Genomic DNA, 12,989 nt, shown 5'->3' on the forward strand with positions numbered 1-12,989 from the left:
AAGAATTGCATTTTAGATATCTAGAATTAATTTATCATATCTGTAATGTTAGAACAATTGTAGATATCATAAATTAACTTTGTCACTAATAAGAATAGAATTGTTGATATCAAGAATTAACATTTTTACTAGTGAGAATTGAGTTGTAGATATCATGAATTAGAATTGTGACATGTCAAAATGTCATTATGGATATGTCGACTTTGAATTACAACATGTAAAAATTGAATTACAGATATCTGTAATTCAATCTGAATAGAAGTCAATGGCACAATTGACTAGTTGTAATTAAGTTACAGATATCTACAATGACCATTTCCACTAGTGAAAAATAAACTGTAAATATCTTTGATTAGAATTGATAATAGTGAAAATTACATTGTGGATACATCGGCTTGGAATTCTAACATGTCAAAAAGCAATTATCGATATCTACAATTGCTATTACCGCTAATACTTAAATGTTAAAAGGGCTTGCCATACACGTTGTGACTTGCAGAGAGAGAGACATAAAAAGAGGAAACCAGGACACTTGCTTTCACTTAAACGGAAACTCTTTAACAATTGAAGACAGTAGTGCTGTGATTTCTGATAGCCTATATGTTTTTGGGTTGTGGTTTAAAGTTTAAACCGCAAAGATATATATATATATTTTTTAAATCTCATAATAGTTATGCCCACAACACCACACGGAGCATTTTTTATGCCCTAACTTTGTGTAAATTAATTTACCTAATTTAGCAGCACTCCTCGGGATATCTGATTCTTCTGCTTCACTCAAAGTTCGAATCATGAGAATAATTTTGGGACTCTTCATGGTGGTAACGGTCTCAGCAGGTAAGCTTTCATTCACTCTTAAACTATTCAGCAGTGGAAAAACTAAATGTTATTGTGTATTACTGTGAATGTTTGACCCATTGATCGTCAGAAAATACGGGCTAAGCTTAAACTCTTTAAATTTAAATTAAGACTTTTCACCCCTGTATTGTAAAGCCTGCCAGTAGGCCTATCGTGTTTTCATATTGATAGGCTATCTGTATAGTTATAGGCTACTTCTCAATGAAAGAAAAACGTATTAGTGTCAATGACGTGACGCTCATTTTTTTGTGTCCATAAGGTTTAGTTAACTTTTAAAGGCTTAACATTTAAAAATAAATGCACAAATGACATGCTTTCATCCTTTGTTTTGAGAACCTAGTCTAAAATTTATATTTATTATACATTTTTAGAGAATAATTGGGGTATTTAGGCAAAAATGTCTAAGTGGTGTAACCATTGAAACTTCGTATCAAAGAATTAAACTTATGTGCTATATGTCCATCATAACTCTAAACACAAACTGTCCTCAGATGAAAATTTGGTCCCTGTAACACTGTTTGAAGATAAAATGCTGCTGGAGAAGTCATGGTGGAGGGGCCCGCAACAGTGAAAGCGTAACTCTCCTGGTAGCTTTATATCTCCAAACATTGTTCCAGGGACCCATTTTTTACTTTGAATAAAGTTTGTGTATTCAGTTCAGAAAATATATCAAAGAATTGTTTCACTTCTCCAACTTTCAAATTTCACTTCCAAATCTACATAGTGCACCTTTAAACATGTATGATCTAATATATGTATGTATGCTGTAATATTGTGTCGGCTATCAGGGGCCATGTGGTAGGTAGTATCAGCATGTCACTACCTGGAGCTTGCTTGCCAAAGTCTGGTACTATAGAAGGTGGCAATGCTGTTTGTGCTGTGATGGCTATGATGTAAAGAAGGAGAGATGTAAAGTGTTGCCTGTGGGTATGTTATCCTTTGATTAGGGCACAAGTACCTTGAGTTTATTCCAAATACTGAAGAAATGAATTCCCCCTGAAGATTTTGGTCAGATGTTGTAATTTACTTAAGATATGAATTAATTAAGGATGCACTGATCCTGACTAAGACAGCTAGATCAGGTATCAGTAAGAATTTGCCGATCTATGAGACCCATCCAAAAGGCCGATCTATTCACTTCAGTTTTATACTATTCTGTGTTTAAGACAAATGTGCTACATTACTGTCATCAGCGTACTGGTATTCTGTGCACTTTGGTAGGTGGAGCAAACATTAAATGGAGGAAGCTAACAACAATTTCTTCAAGAAACAATGGCCTTTGACTGTAGAAGCAGTGTGGTCAGTTGGTGTAACTGGTTTGTGTCAATTGGTGTAACCAGTATTTGCAGTGAAATAACATGTTTTTAAACAATTTTTACATAATTTGCCAAAAATTAATTAGAAAACAGAAGTGTTTACAGCTTTGTGCCCCGCTCAGTATTGGAAAAGGGCATAACTTATAAATTTAGGGATAATCCTAATAAAATCTATTTTCTTGTGCTATTTTAAAATGAAGTAATTACAATCATGAGTACGCTTGCATATACTCTAGATGTATAAAAGAATCAATATTCTTAATTTTTCAGTGGTTACACCACTTGACATTTTTAGGTCTATTTAGTCTTACCTTTTGAAAAAAAAGGTTTAAATGTAATTTTAAAAAACACAAAACCAACATGAATACAAATCTCACATTTTAATGAACCTGATGCATGCTTTCAAATTGTGTTTTTAAAAGATTTTTGAATTGGTCATCTGAACAACACTTATTTGTCACTGACCCACTAATGTGTTTGGTGTGAGTGGATTTTGTTGTGTAATATTTTAGCCCTGCTCAAAGGAGTTCAAGATTTGTCAGATGTGTCACATATTGAACTCTTCCAAAGCGGACAACACGTGTTAAACTGATTTAAATTCTACAATCGACAATGAAGGTCAAACAGTGCTGTAAGGATCCGGAAACTAAATAAAACGCCACCCTGCTTTTTAAAAGAGATAAAGATAGACTTTATTGACCCACCATGGGGGGAATTTTTCCATTACAACAGCTCAAGAAAACAGGAAACAGGACTATACAGGGGTGCAAATGTGTCATCTTTCGGCGTATTGTCATACTTGATGACTGCATTATGTTCTCTCAGACTCTGCTCTGAGAGCTACTTGCACAGTGACTGTCCTTCACATCACCTCTTAGTGGAACATGGTAAGACCTGTTCTGCAAATTCATCCCATTTATAAAAAGGGACTGAAGGTTGGGAGCATCATGGGGTTCTTAATGTTTCACTGAAACTTTATCAAAAAGTTAAAACAGAACATAGATATCAACAAGCAATTGTGTTTTTCTTATTGTTTGCACTGCTTCTTTAGTCTGAATGCTAAAATCGTCTGTAAATTCACATTTTAAAGCTGATATTTAAAAGAAATCTTCCCGGGGGAGCATGACCCCGGACCCCCCTAGAGGGTTTGGATCCATGTCACCTTTTTCATCCCTGATGAGTTTGCACCCCTGAATATAATAATTAAAAATAACAAGAAGTTAAAAATCAAACATATGTACATCAGTTAAATAAAGGGAGAAAAAAAACAATAATAGAATAATACCAGGCATAATTAATTAATGAACCTTTCCCCCCCTGTCTAGACATTAGGCTATGTTATTGATACTGTTTAGATTTTTACAGTCATCTTGTTTGATGTCATGTTAGCCTTCTTTTTTTTTTTGGTTTATTCTGTTGCACTTCTGGTGCATGTTGTCAGAAGCGTTTCCTTTGACAGTGTTATCACGATTTGTTTAAGTTTAGCCGTCATTCAATAAAAAAAAAACGACTTTTCCTATAAAAATCAATGAATTAGTCACACGTATATGTTTGGTTTGCTGCCAAAGCTGCACGACTGTCTTTCTACAATTCTACAATTCACTTATCAGACTCTTTTATCCAAAGCGACGTACATCAGAGAGTAAGAACAACACAAGCAAGGATCTAGAAAAAAGGGAACAATGTCAGTAAGAGCAAACGATCAGCTTTGAGTCTGATTGGACACACAGGTGCTGACAGGAAGTGACCAGAGGCAAAGCACAACATTGAGGGCAGTTCTTGAGAGCTCTAATCAGTATAGAAACCATCTTATAAGTCGTCGTTATCAAACAAAAACCATCGTCATTACCATCAAGTATCACCCCATCTATCGTTATCATTGGGGACTTTACAAGCATGAGTCACGCTTGTAATAGTACATATTTAGTAGCAGTTCAATGATTCATATTTATTTATCGAAGTCTTGTGTAACCTTCTCAGAGGTTTTGCCCTTCAAATTCTGCTTCTATGTAAAAGCAGTTTGGGACTGTTACGGAGCCGGAATCTACCACTGTTAGAGAGGGGTTTTTTTTGGAACAGTCCAAGCGGAGCTGGCCTTAGATGTGCCTAAACATGCACAGGATACATGGAAAACACACTAAAGAGCATATAAAACCAGAAAAAGCAGAATATGGGCCCTTTAACATGATGGATAAAATCTGTTTCGCTTGTTTTTTTTCGTCGTCTCGTTTTGCTCTGAAGAGAAAACAAAACAAGTTGGCAAACAAAGAAGTGGCTGTGCAGTTGTGTCTGAATGAAAGAATTATTTGCAAAGGGTGAGACATACTGAATGGGGTCACAAAAACTCTGCACAGTTATTATGAGGTTTTGCGCTTCAAATTCTGCTTCTATGTAAAAGCAAGTTGGGACCATTTTGGGACTTACCTTGTCCAATGGCATGAATGACTAACACGACTTTTTAACTATATACTTTATCAGAGGCAGAGGCTGACACACATACATTCATTCATTCAAAAAACAGACAAAATTGGGGGATGACTTTAAAAATCTATTTTTGTGTATAAAGAATTTTGCTAGACACAGAATCACATTAATGCAGAGTTCATAATTAGTGCTGTTCAAGATTATACCAAACGTAACGTCGTCTCTGGAGATAGACGGTGGAAGTGATTCAAATTCCTTTGCATGAGTCACACTACACGAGAAAAATACATGGTCCGTGGTTTTGCAAAAAGAACAAACGTTGTCATCGATATTGAAACGCAGTCTAAGAAGTTCTTTAGAGGGATAAATGTTGTTCATAATTTTGAAATGTGTTTCTTTGGTTTTAGGGGGTATAGGGAGTTTGAGATACAAAGATCTTAGTTTCCCAATGGAATCTTCATCAAATTTATGTAAAATGTTATTTTGTTTTGTTTTCCTGGGAAGGCCTAAAAGTTATCATAAGTCGGGGGATTTCCCGAGGTAAGACGTGACGTAAATAAACAACGCGGAAGTAGAGGCCGAAGCAACAGAGTCCGCTACACAACGTTATAATGAGAATATTTGTCTTTATATCAATGCTATGTGTAATCCAATGGAATGACAACATCCACAAAAGAGAAGAGAACAACAAACTGACCAACAGAAAACAGAATGCAGACGTTTAATTAGAAAAAGACACTTTAGACAGTCACTATATAAACGTCATTCTCTTTCTATTGGCTCAAATTGAAATCTCTGGAGTATATGCTGCAGCGTTCAGACATCAGCTCACTCTGACTTTCTGCAGATAAAGTACTAGAGGTCTGGAGGAGAAACTCTGGGTAAAGTCTGCGGGAAAAATGCGTCTGTTTGCGTTCACACAGCTTAAAGAACCTCCGGATAGACTAATCTCTGGAGTTTTTCGGGAGATTCCTGTATGTGTGAAAAGGGTTATAGCAAACAATAGGACATGTTCAAAGCAAACACTTTGTTTTGGAAAAAGTGATTACAGAATTGTTTGGGACATGTCAATCATAGGTAAACAAAAAAAAAAGAAAAAGTCCCTGTTAAATTTCCCCTGCAGCTCTTTCCAAAGTTGTCGTATGTGAGAAGAGAAAGCTAGTCGACACAGGTTTGTTTGGGTGTGTGAACCACGAGGAGAAATTACACTTACCCTTTTTTTCCCACCAAAATTTCTTTAATGAAGTGAATGTAAAAGTGTTTTATGTGGTTGCATTTGACAGTTGAAAAGAAGCAAACAAGACACTCAGTCTGAGGAAGAGCATGTTGGCATTTAAACGTCACTTGTGGATAAATCCTTTAAACGGGAGCTCCTCCGGTGCTGATCCAGTTTGTTTCTTTTGACCTGTTTGTGGTTTTGGCGCCAGGCCAGCACCCACTTAGGTATGTGTGTGTCTGTTTATGATTTTCCATTTGACAGTTGAACATTAATTGACTGTCTGCAACTTCCCCAATGTTTCCATGCCCTATTCAAACTCCTGTTCAACATTCTTTCTCACACAGCCTCTCCTGATTGGCAGGTTTAATAGATGTTTTGCAGGGTGATGCAGGTTTGATTGTCATGTGAATAGAATAAAGGTGAACCCTGGCTGTACTTTCCCTTCTGTAGGCTAAATGACTTTCAATTGCCTCTTTGTTTGATAAGAGATCAGTTTATGGTGGGAATGTGTCCTTAGTGGAGAATGTACAAACTTTCTGGCATCAAGGGACAAGGAGCCACACTTTACCACTGATTTTAGTTAGAAATCATAAGCCATATAATATATTGAACGCAACTGATTTATTACTGATCAATTCTTATTTCATTATCACACTGCTTTGTTAAATTTAGGCCTAAAAAGTATTCTGTGACTATTTGCTGTTACATCAGGCTGAGTAGAAATCTGACTTAAAAGTTAATAAATATTCTAAAGATTAACCTAGTCTTATCTAATGTTTACTTAATTTGACATTGAAGAGTACAGTATGTTATTCTTCTTTTCTCTAGTCCCTCAATTAAACAACTTTTATACACGAGGGGAGGAGTCAGCCGGCCGTCCTGGCGATGTAAACAAAGTGAAGATAGGACTCTGAAAACTCTGAAAACATCACAGACAGTGGGACTCAGGTGTTACACCCATTGTAGACACTCATGACTCACAGAGTTATTTTCAGAGGAGATACTTGATTTCTACATTTAAGTGTGAAAAATCACATAGAAAGACTTTAAACCAAAGCAGTGGCCCTAAATGTGCAAATTTTGAAACGACAGTTGGAAATCTAAGCATTGCATGCATTATTGCTGTGAAAACCAAAGTTTGTCAATGAAAGTCAACAAAGAAAATTTAAGATGAATCACATGTCTATAGGAGAGATGAATGAAACAGACGTTAGAGAGAGGGAGCATCGGGTCTGCTGGAAATGTCTGTTAACAATGCAAAAGAAAGGATCATGAGTCAATCAATGTCTTTGTTTAGTTTTATTCTTCTTGCAAGTAGAAGGAACAAAGATGCAGAGTGTCAGAGAGACGGTCAGCAGGAAAATTCAACATGATCACAATATTCTTGGGTTTTTATACATGCTTCACAGAGAAACCTTCATGCCCATATAAGGAGTGTCTATACAGGCACAATCAGAAATACCAAAGACATTTTGTCATACATTTCAAAATGCTGCACAACAGTAATTTTAAGGAAACCTCAAGTCTGGGGATCTTTGATATTTAGCTATTTGTGAGAAACCTTCATCCACGCGGTAAAGACAAAACAAGAGTATTACTTAGAAATTATTGTTGCATTTCTCAGTAAAATGTGTCCTCGACAGTAAACTGAATTTTTCCATCACACGGGACATCAGCAGAAATGATGGTGATGAATGCTGGTTGGAGGCGCCCCCCTCCCCCCTTGATTTTCACCTCGGGCCCCAACAGACTCAAGAATCACCACTGACTGCACCTCAAAATTTCTAAAATAGGTTTTTAAAGCTAAAATGACAACGTGCGTTACCATACCCGCTCAGTGTCACAGTCCAAAAATATTCATCATTGTGGGTGGAGGCTGTGAGGAGGAAAAGAAAGTAAAAGTCAGTCTAAGACTTATGTTTAATCACTGGGTTTTACAGGTTATGCAGACACTGGAGGATTGTTGTTTTGTCTAATCTCTGGATTTCCCAGAAGTGCAACAGCATTAACTGGCTCAAGCTAACTGCTGAACAGAGCCTGAAAGGTCAGTTTGTGCAGAAGTGGCAGAGTGAGCTCAGAAGTATGACATCATGTGATACCTTTTGTTGAATTTAAACGAGGGCATTGGAAGATAGAAAACAGACGATTTGTAACCTTTGTGATGAAAATCGTTTTGGAGACTAGCGTCACGTTTTGTTTGAATATATGTGTGTAATGAACTACAGAAGAAAACGACCTGCCAAAAACACCATGTGAACTGTCCATCTACGCATGTATAAGTTAATTTTGTTGCTACCATCAGATAATCCAGAAGTTATTTCTGTAAATTCGGTGCATTTTTTGAAGAATGTTCTTCTCTTGTTTAATGTAATGATTGTTATATTTTGTCGTGCGCTATCACATCATCACGAGCCATATAAATTAAATCAAATGGATGAAAATGAAAATATGTGGAAAAGGTGTCCCGTGTTCTCTGACTATCAATTTTTTTTTTTTAAATCCCAATAAAAGTAGAAGAATAATAAAAACTTACATGATGTGTATATATAAGTATACAAAGTCTAAGCCTGTAAAAGGATTCCATCTAAAGATGTTGACATTGAGGACAAAAGGGAGATCTTTAATTGATTATTTCAGTCTGTGTGTTGTTCATAATTACACTGTACAGCCCTGCACTAATTTTTATCTTTAACTTCTTAGCAATAGATGACACTAAGACTATCATCGGCCTCCTAGGACAACCTGTCCTCCTACCGTGCAAATGCTCAGGAATCGATTTGGACAAGGACTTTCGATGGCAGATGAAAAAGCCAGAACAAGTCAACGAAGATCTGTTATTCCAATACAACAAATCATCTCCCGATGTTGGATTTGTGGCAAAGGGTAACTGCTCTCATCTCCTAACTAACATCACATGGAAGGACCAGAGGAATTACACATGCCGATTCAATGACATATCGGGGGGATACAGAGTGCACCTTGTCATTCTAAACGTTTCGGGTGAGTAATTTATTTTACACACTCAGTATTTGTTCTTTTATTAATTTACAATTTAATTTGACGTACATTAAATATAATCTTGCATCATTTTAACCTTTAGTCCCCTCCCACCAGCCATATTCGATGTTTTATAAGAAGCGCTGAAGTACAAAGGTTTTCTGGTGTGATGCAATAGGACTCGATGAATTTGAATGGATGTCTTCTTCCAAACTCGTCCATAATCAACATAACCTACAATTATATGTGGGGCGCTCACTCGTCCCCACAAATACAACAGCTGCCTGCCCATTACTAAACTCAACATGTGTTTCATTGAAGTGCCATATTCTCCTGAAAAGGCTCATTTATCTCAAAGTCCACACAGGGCCAGCTCTCTGGATTCAAGACTTTGTGTCCTGCTGTCCACAGAGGGGAGAAAGTCAGGTGTGCTCACAGTGAGCACTGGCTGCCCCCCAAGGCTGTGTCCTTTCCCCTGTGGTATTTTCTCTATTACTAATGAATTTAAGATAAATTACAGAAATTTCACTTTATTTAGGTATGCACAGATGATAAAGCCCTTGTTGGGGGCCCTGGTGTGACACTCGTCTGCTAGAAATTGATGTATCCATGCAAGACAAAATAATTAATTATCTGCACTAAACAAGATTTTAAAAACAGAGCCAGTTTCACCTGAAGGCCAACAAGTTGAAACTGTGGAACCCTTGAAATACCTCGGCACAGTTTTGGACTACCAGCTTAGCGTCTCTGAAAATACAGAGTATACATTTTCAAGAAATGCACACAGCCACTTGATCTCATTAGAAAACTCAGTCAGCACATTTTATTTTAATTGGTTTACAGATCTATTGTTGAGTGTGTCCTTCCTGCTCGTACTGTCACCTGAACTTTAGATTTAAGAATAATTTCTCTAAAGATTGTGTCAACGGCAGACTAAATAGCTACAAAAAAAACAAACCTCTGTCTCAACTACTAACTGAAAGGACATGGAAGAAACGAGGAGTCTCCCAGCAGATCATTCCCATCCTCTCTTCTTTGAGTTTGAGCCTCCGTACTCAGAGAGGCGCTATAGTGTCCCTCTGGCACCTCAAAATGTAAAAGAAGTCATTTATCCCCAGTGCAATAAACATCCTTAATATTACAAAATGGCTGACCGGATCTGAACCATGATCTGAACTGTTTTTTAATGTGTAAATGTCGCTGCCCTGCATGTCTGTGTTACTGACTGCCTAAATGTTTATGCTTTTTATGTATCTGGAGAGCACACAGGCACACAATGAAGATTTATTCTATTCTATTCTATTCCCTCAGATCCTTTATCTGCCAAGGCAGTTGGAAACTCCACAGGAAAGCCAGGTAACTATTATTATTTCATGTAGGATATATGGGACAGTTTAGCCTCTTTTCTTTTTTTTTTACTTGGCATTAAAAGTAGCAACAGTCACAAGCCCACGAGCTGTAAAGTAGCCTCCATTAAAAGTAAAATCTGTAACATGTAACATCATTATGTTAAAAGAAAATCCTTAGGATTCATACAGTGTCTTTCACTCAGTGTCAATATTCTATATTTGTTCACAGAAGTCCCGGACACTCCACGCAATCACTGGGAAATCTTGATAATCATTTCAGTTGTGTTCGTGCTTGCCTTGGCTCTTTTCTGGTTATACCATATCCGATGTTCCAAGTAAGTGTTTATCTAAACGACAGCTCTTTATTGAAGAGTTGCACAATAGTTAGTGCAGTTGCTTAATCGGGCTGACGGTGGTTGTGTTGTTTTGTATAGAAATCTATCACTGCTCTGCCCTCTAATTAAAGTGATTTGTCTCCTGTATCTTTTAGGCATGTACAGAAGAGAACACAAGTGCCCACAGAGAACGTATAAATAAGAAGACTTCAGTGTGACAAAGTGAAAAAAAACATTCCACCAGACAGTCATCAAACAACAAAAACCAGTTCACATCGTGCTATTTCCCTCGGTTATTCTGCAGACGGCAGGCAATTATGCCAAAGTTGTGCAAGAAAAAAAAAAAGCTTTCTTTGAAAAATTGTTCAACTTTCATGGTCTACTTCTACTTCATGAAGCAGAATGTGAAGAACTTGAGGAAATCAAAGAGCCTCAGAGTCTTAAAACCACAAAGAAACATCCTTTATTCAGAATTACCGCATTATTTCTGTTAGTACCTTCATTGAAATAAAAAAAAAAAAGTAAATACAGGGATATTTATCCACTCTTGGAGGGCTGGGAGATATATTGAGTTTTTCAGATATATTGATATATTTTCAAACGAGATATTGGGTAACACAAAATTGTTTTTGTTTTTTTATATAGTTTAAGTTGCATTCAAATATTATTACATGTGTCTTCTGTAGAGCTGTCAGTTTACATATTATAGAGTACCGGTATATTAATGTCATTTTTCATGTCATTGTTGACATTGTTCAACTCTTAAAGGCTTTATTTGTGATTTTTCACACTTAAATGTAGAAATGAAGTATATCCTCTGAAAATAACTCTGTGAGTCATGACTGTCTACAATGGGTGTAACACCCGAGTCCCACTGTCTGTGATGTTTTCAGAGTTTTCAGAGTCCTATCTTCAGTTTGTTTACATCGCCCGGACGGCCGGCTGACTCCTCCCCTCGTGTATAAAAGTTGTTTAATTGAGGGACTAGAGAAAAGAAGAATAACATACTGTACTCACTGCTTAACTGTGTTTCTAGATCACGCTCATTTCAGGTAAATTTACATGCAGTGTGAAGATACCAGCATAATAAAGATTGCTAGCATTAGCATGCTAACACAACAATGCAGCGCGAGTTGCTTTGGTTTCATGCTGGTGCTCAAGGGCGACATCTGCTGGATCAAAAAAATCACATATAAAGCCTTTAATAAAACACATTTGGCGTTTAGCTCTTGGATTTGCCTTAGAACACTTTGATTTTTAGATATATATTTTATATATATTCAGCTAAATAATATCGATTTAGGAGTTTTGGTCCTTATCACTCTTGGTTATTTGATGTGTTCAAGACTTTGCAACAATTTTGTGAACTTTGACTTCAGGGTTGTTATGCAGCTGTTTTTATTTACCCTTTATCAACTTCAGGGTGATATTTTTAAAGCGTAGTTACAGCACTGTTCTTTTCATGCAAAAAATACAAACATGTAAAGTCTGTGAAATGTTTGTGTCTTTTACTGTGACTTCTTCTGAAGGTGTAAGAAATGTCTTGAAATGTGACCTGCTCTTCTGTAAGGATTATGTTAATATTGTTTTTTATTTGCCAGGCTGGTGTCACTTTTGTACTTTATCCAGTATAACAAGGTTTTTAGAAGTTGTTTTTGAAGTTTTGGACTCCCAACAGAACATGTTTGCTCCCAATCCATTTATTTTTCTGTATTCTTATCCATTTTCTATGCACTAAATTATAGTCACTGTATACTTTTGATGTAATCTTGTGTCTTTTAAAATCTATTTAATTCCCCACAATGTCTACACACTTGGCTTAGTGCGGTGCTAATGGTAAATTAATGTTGGATCTTTGTAAATAATATAAAGAGTCGGGTATTTGAACTTGCATTTTTTGGAAAGTGTTTTGAGATTTGTTATGAATATGTGCACTACAAATAAAAGATTGGTTGATTGATTGATTGATTGCATCGACCCTCTGGTTGGGCTATTTCAACAACCTATGGTGAATATTTAACCCAGCATTCTTTAAACTAACCCACTCCTGCCAAAGAAAGACTTTGAAAAACAATGCTTTCTTTATGTGACTTTTACTTTAAAAGTGTATGAGACTCAAAATAAAGAAACTGTGTTATCTTTTAAATTCAAATTGAGATGTTAAATAATTCCCCACGGCGTCTTCACAAAAGATGACAAAGAGTTTAACCTTCATGAGAAAGCGTGGTGATAGGCCTACATTATGAATATCTGTCATTCTTCTTGGTCAAAATTAGTATTTTGGACATCCACAATAATGTTCATTCTTTTGTATCCACATTGTCATTTTCAGCTACCAGCTGTCACTCTTCCTTGTAGAAATGGCAGCGTCACTTTTGCTATTCATGTGTATTGGGCTTTCACTTTCAGATATTGTCTTGTCATCAGCATGAACAATGGATATGTACAGTAGAGATTTTTTTACCTATATCTACAAATGTTTCTTGCCAAA

General features: G+C 36.5%; 1 protein-coding gene across 1 annotated transcript; it reads left to right on the forward strand.

The window, feature by feature from the left end:
- Positions 1-534: 534 nt before the first annotated feature.
- On the forward strand, positions 535-12,462 carry si:dkey-192g7.3 (uncharacterized). Its single transcript, XM_065962459.1, has 5 exons — positions 535-837; positions 8,518-8,817; positions 10,126-10,170; positions 10,393-10,498; positions 10,654-12,462. The coding sequence occupies exons 1-5, from the start codon at positions 792-794 to the stop codon at positions 10,694-10,696; spliced, it is 540 nt and encodes a 179-aa protein (XP_065818531.1). The 5' UTR covers positions 535-791; the 3' UTR covers positions 10,697-12,462.
- Positions 12,463-12,989: the final 527 nt, after the last annotated feature.

The sequence above is a fragment of the Labrus bergylta genome, chromosome 13 (assembly GCF_963930695.1).
Source record: "Labrus bergylta chromosome 13, fLabBer1.1, whole genome shotgun sequence".
NCBI classification, from domain to species: domain Eukaryota; kingdom Metazoa; phylum Chordata; class Actinopteri; order Labriformes; family Labridae; genus Labrus; species Labrus bergylta.

Bases quoted from the DNA above. Each gene is read 5' to 3' on its own strand.
- si:dkey-192g7.3 (XM_065962459.1), top strand. From the start codon at position 792: ATGAGAATAATTTTGGGACTCTTCATGGTGGTAACGGTCTCAGCAG. The intron at 838-8,517 runs GTAAGCTTTCAT...TTAACTTCTTAG, and splicing joins GGTGGTAACGGTCTCAGCAG to CAATAGATGACACTAAGACT. The intron at 10,171-10,392 runs GTAACTATTATT...ATTTGTTCACAG, and splicing joins AAACTCCACAGGAAAGCCAG to AAGTCCCGGACACTCCACGC.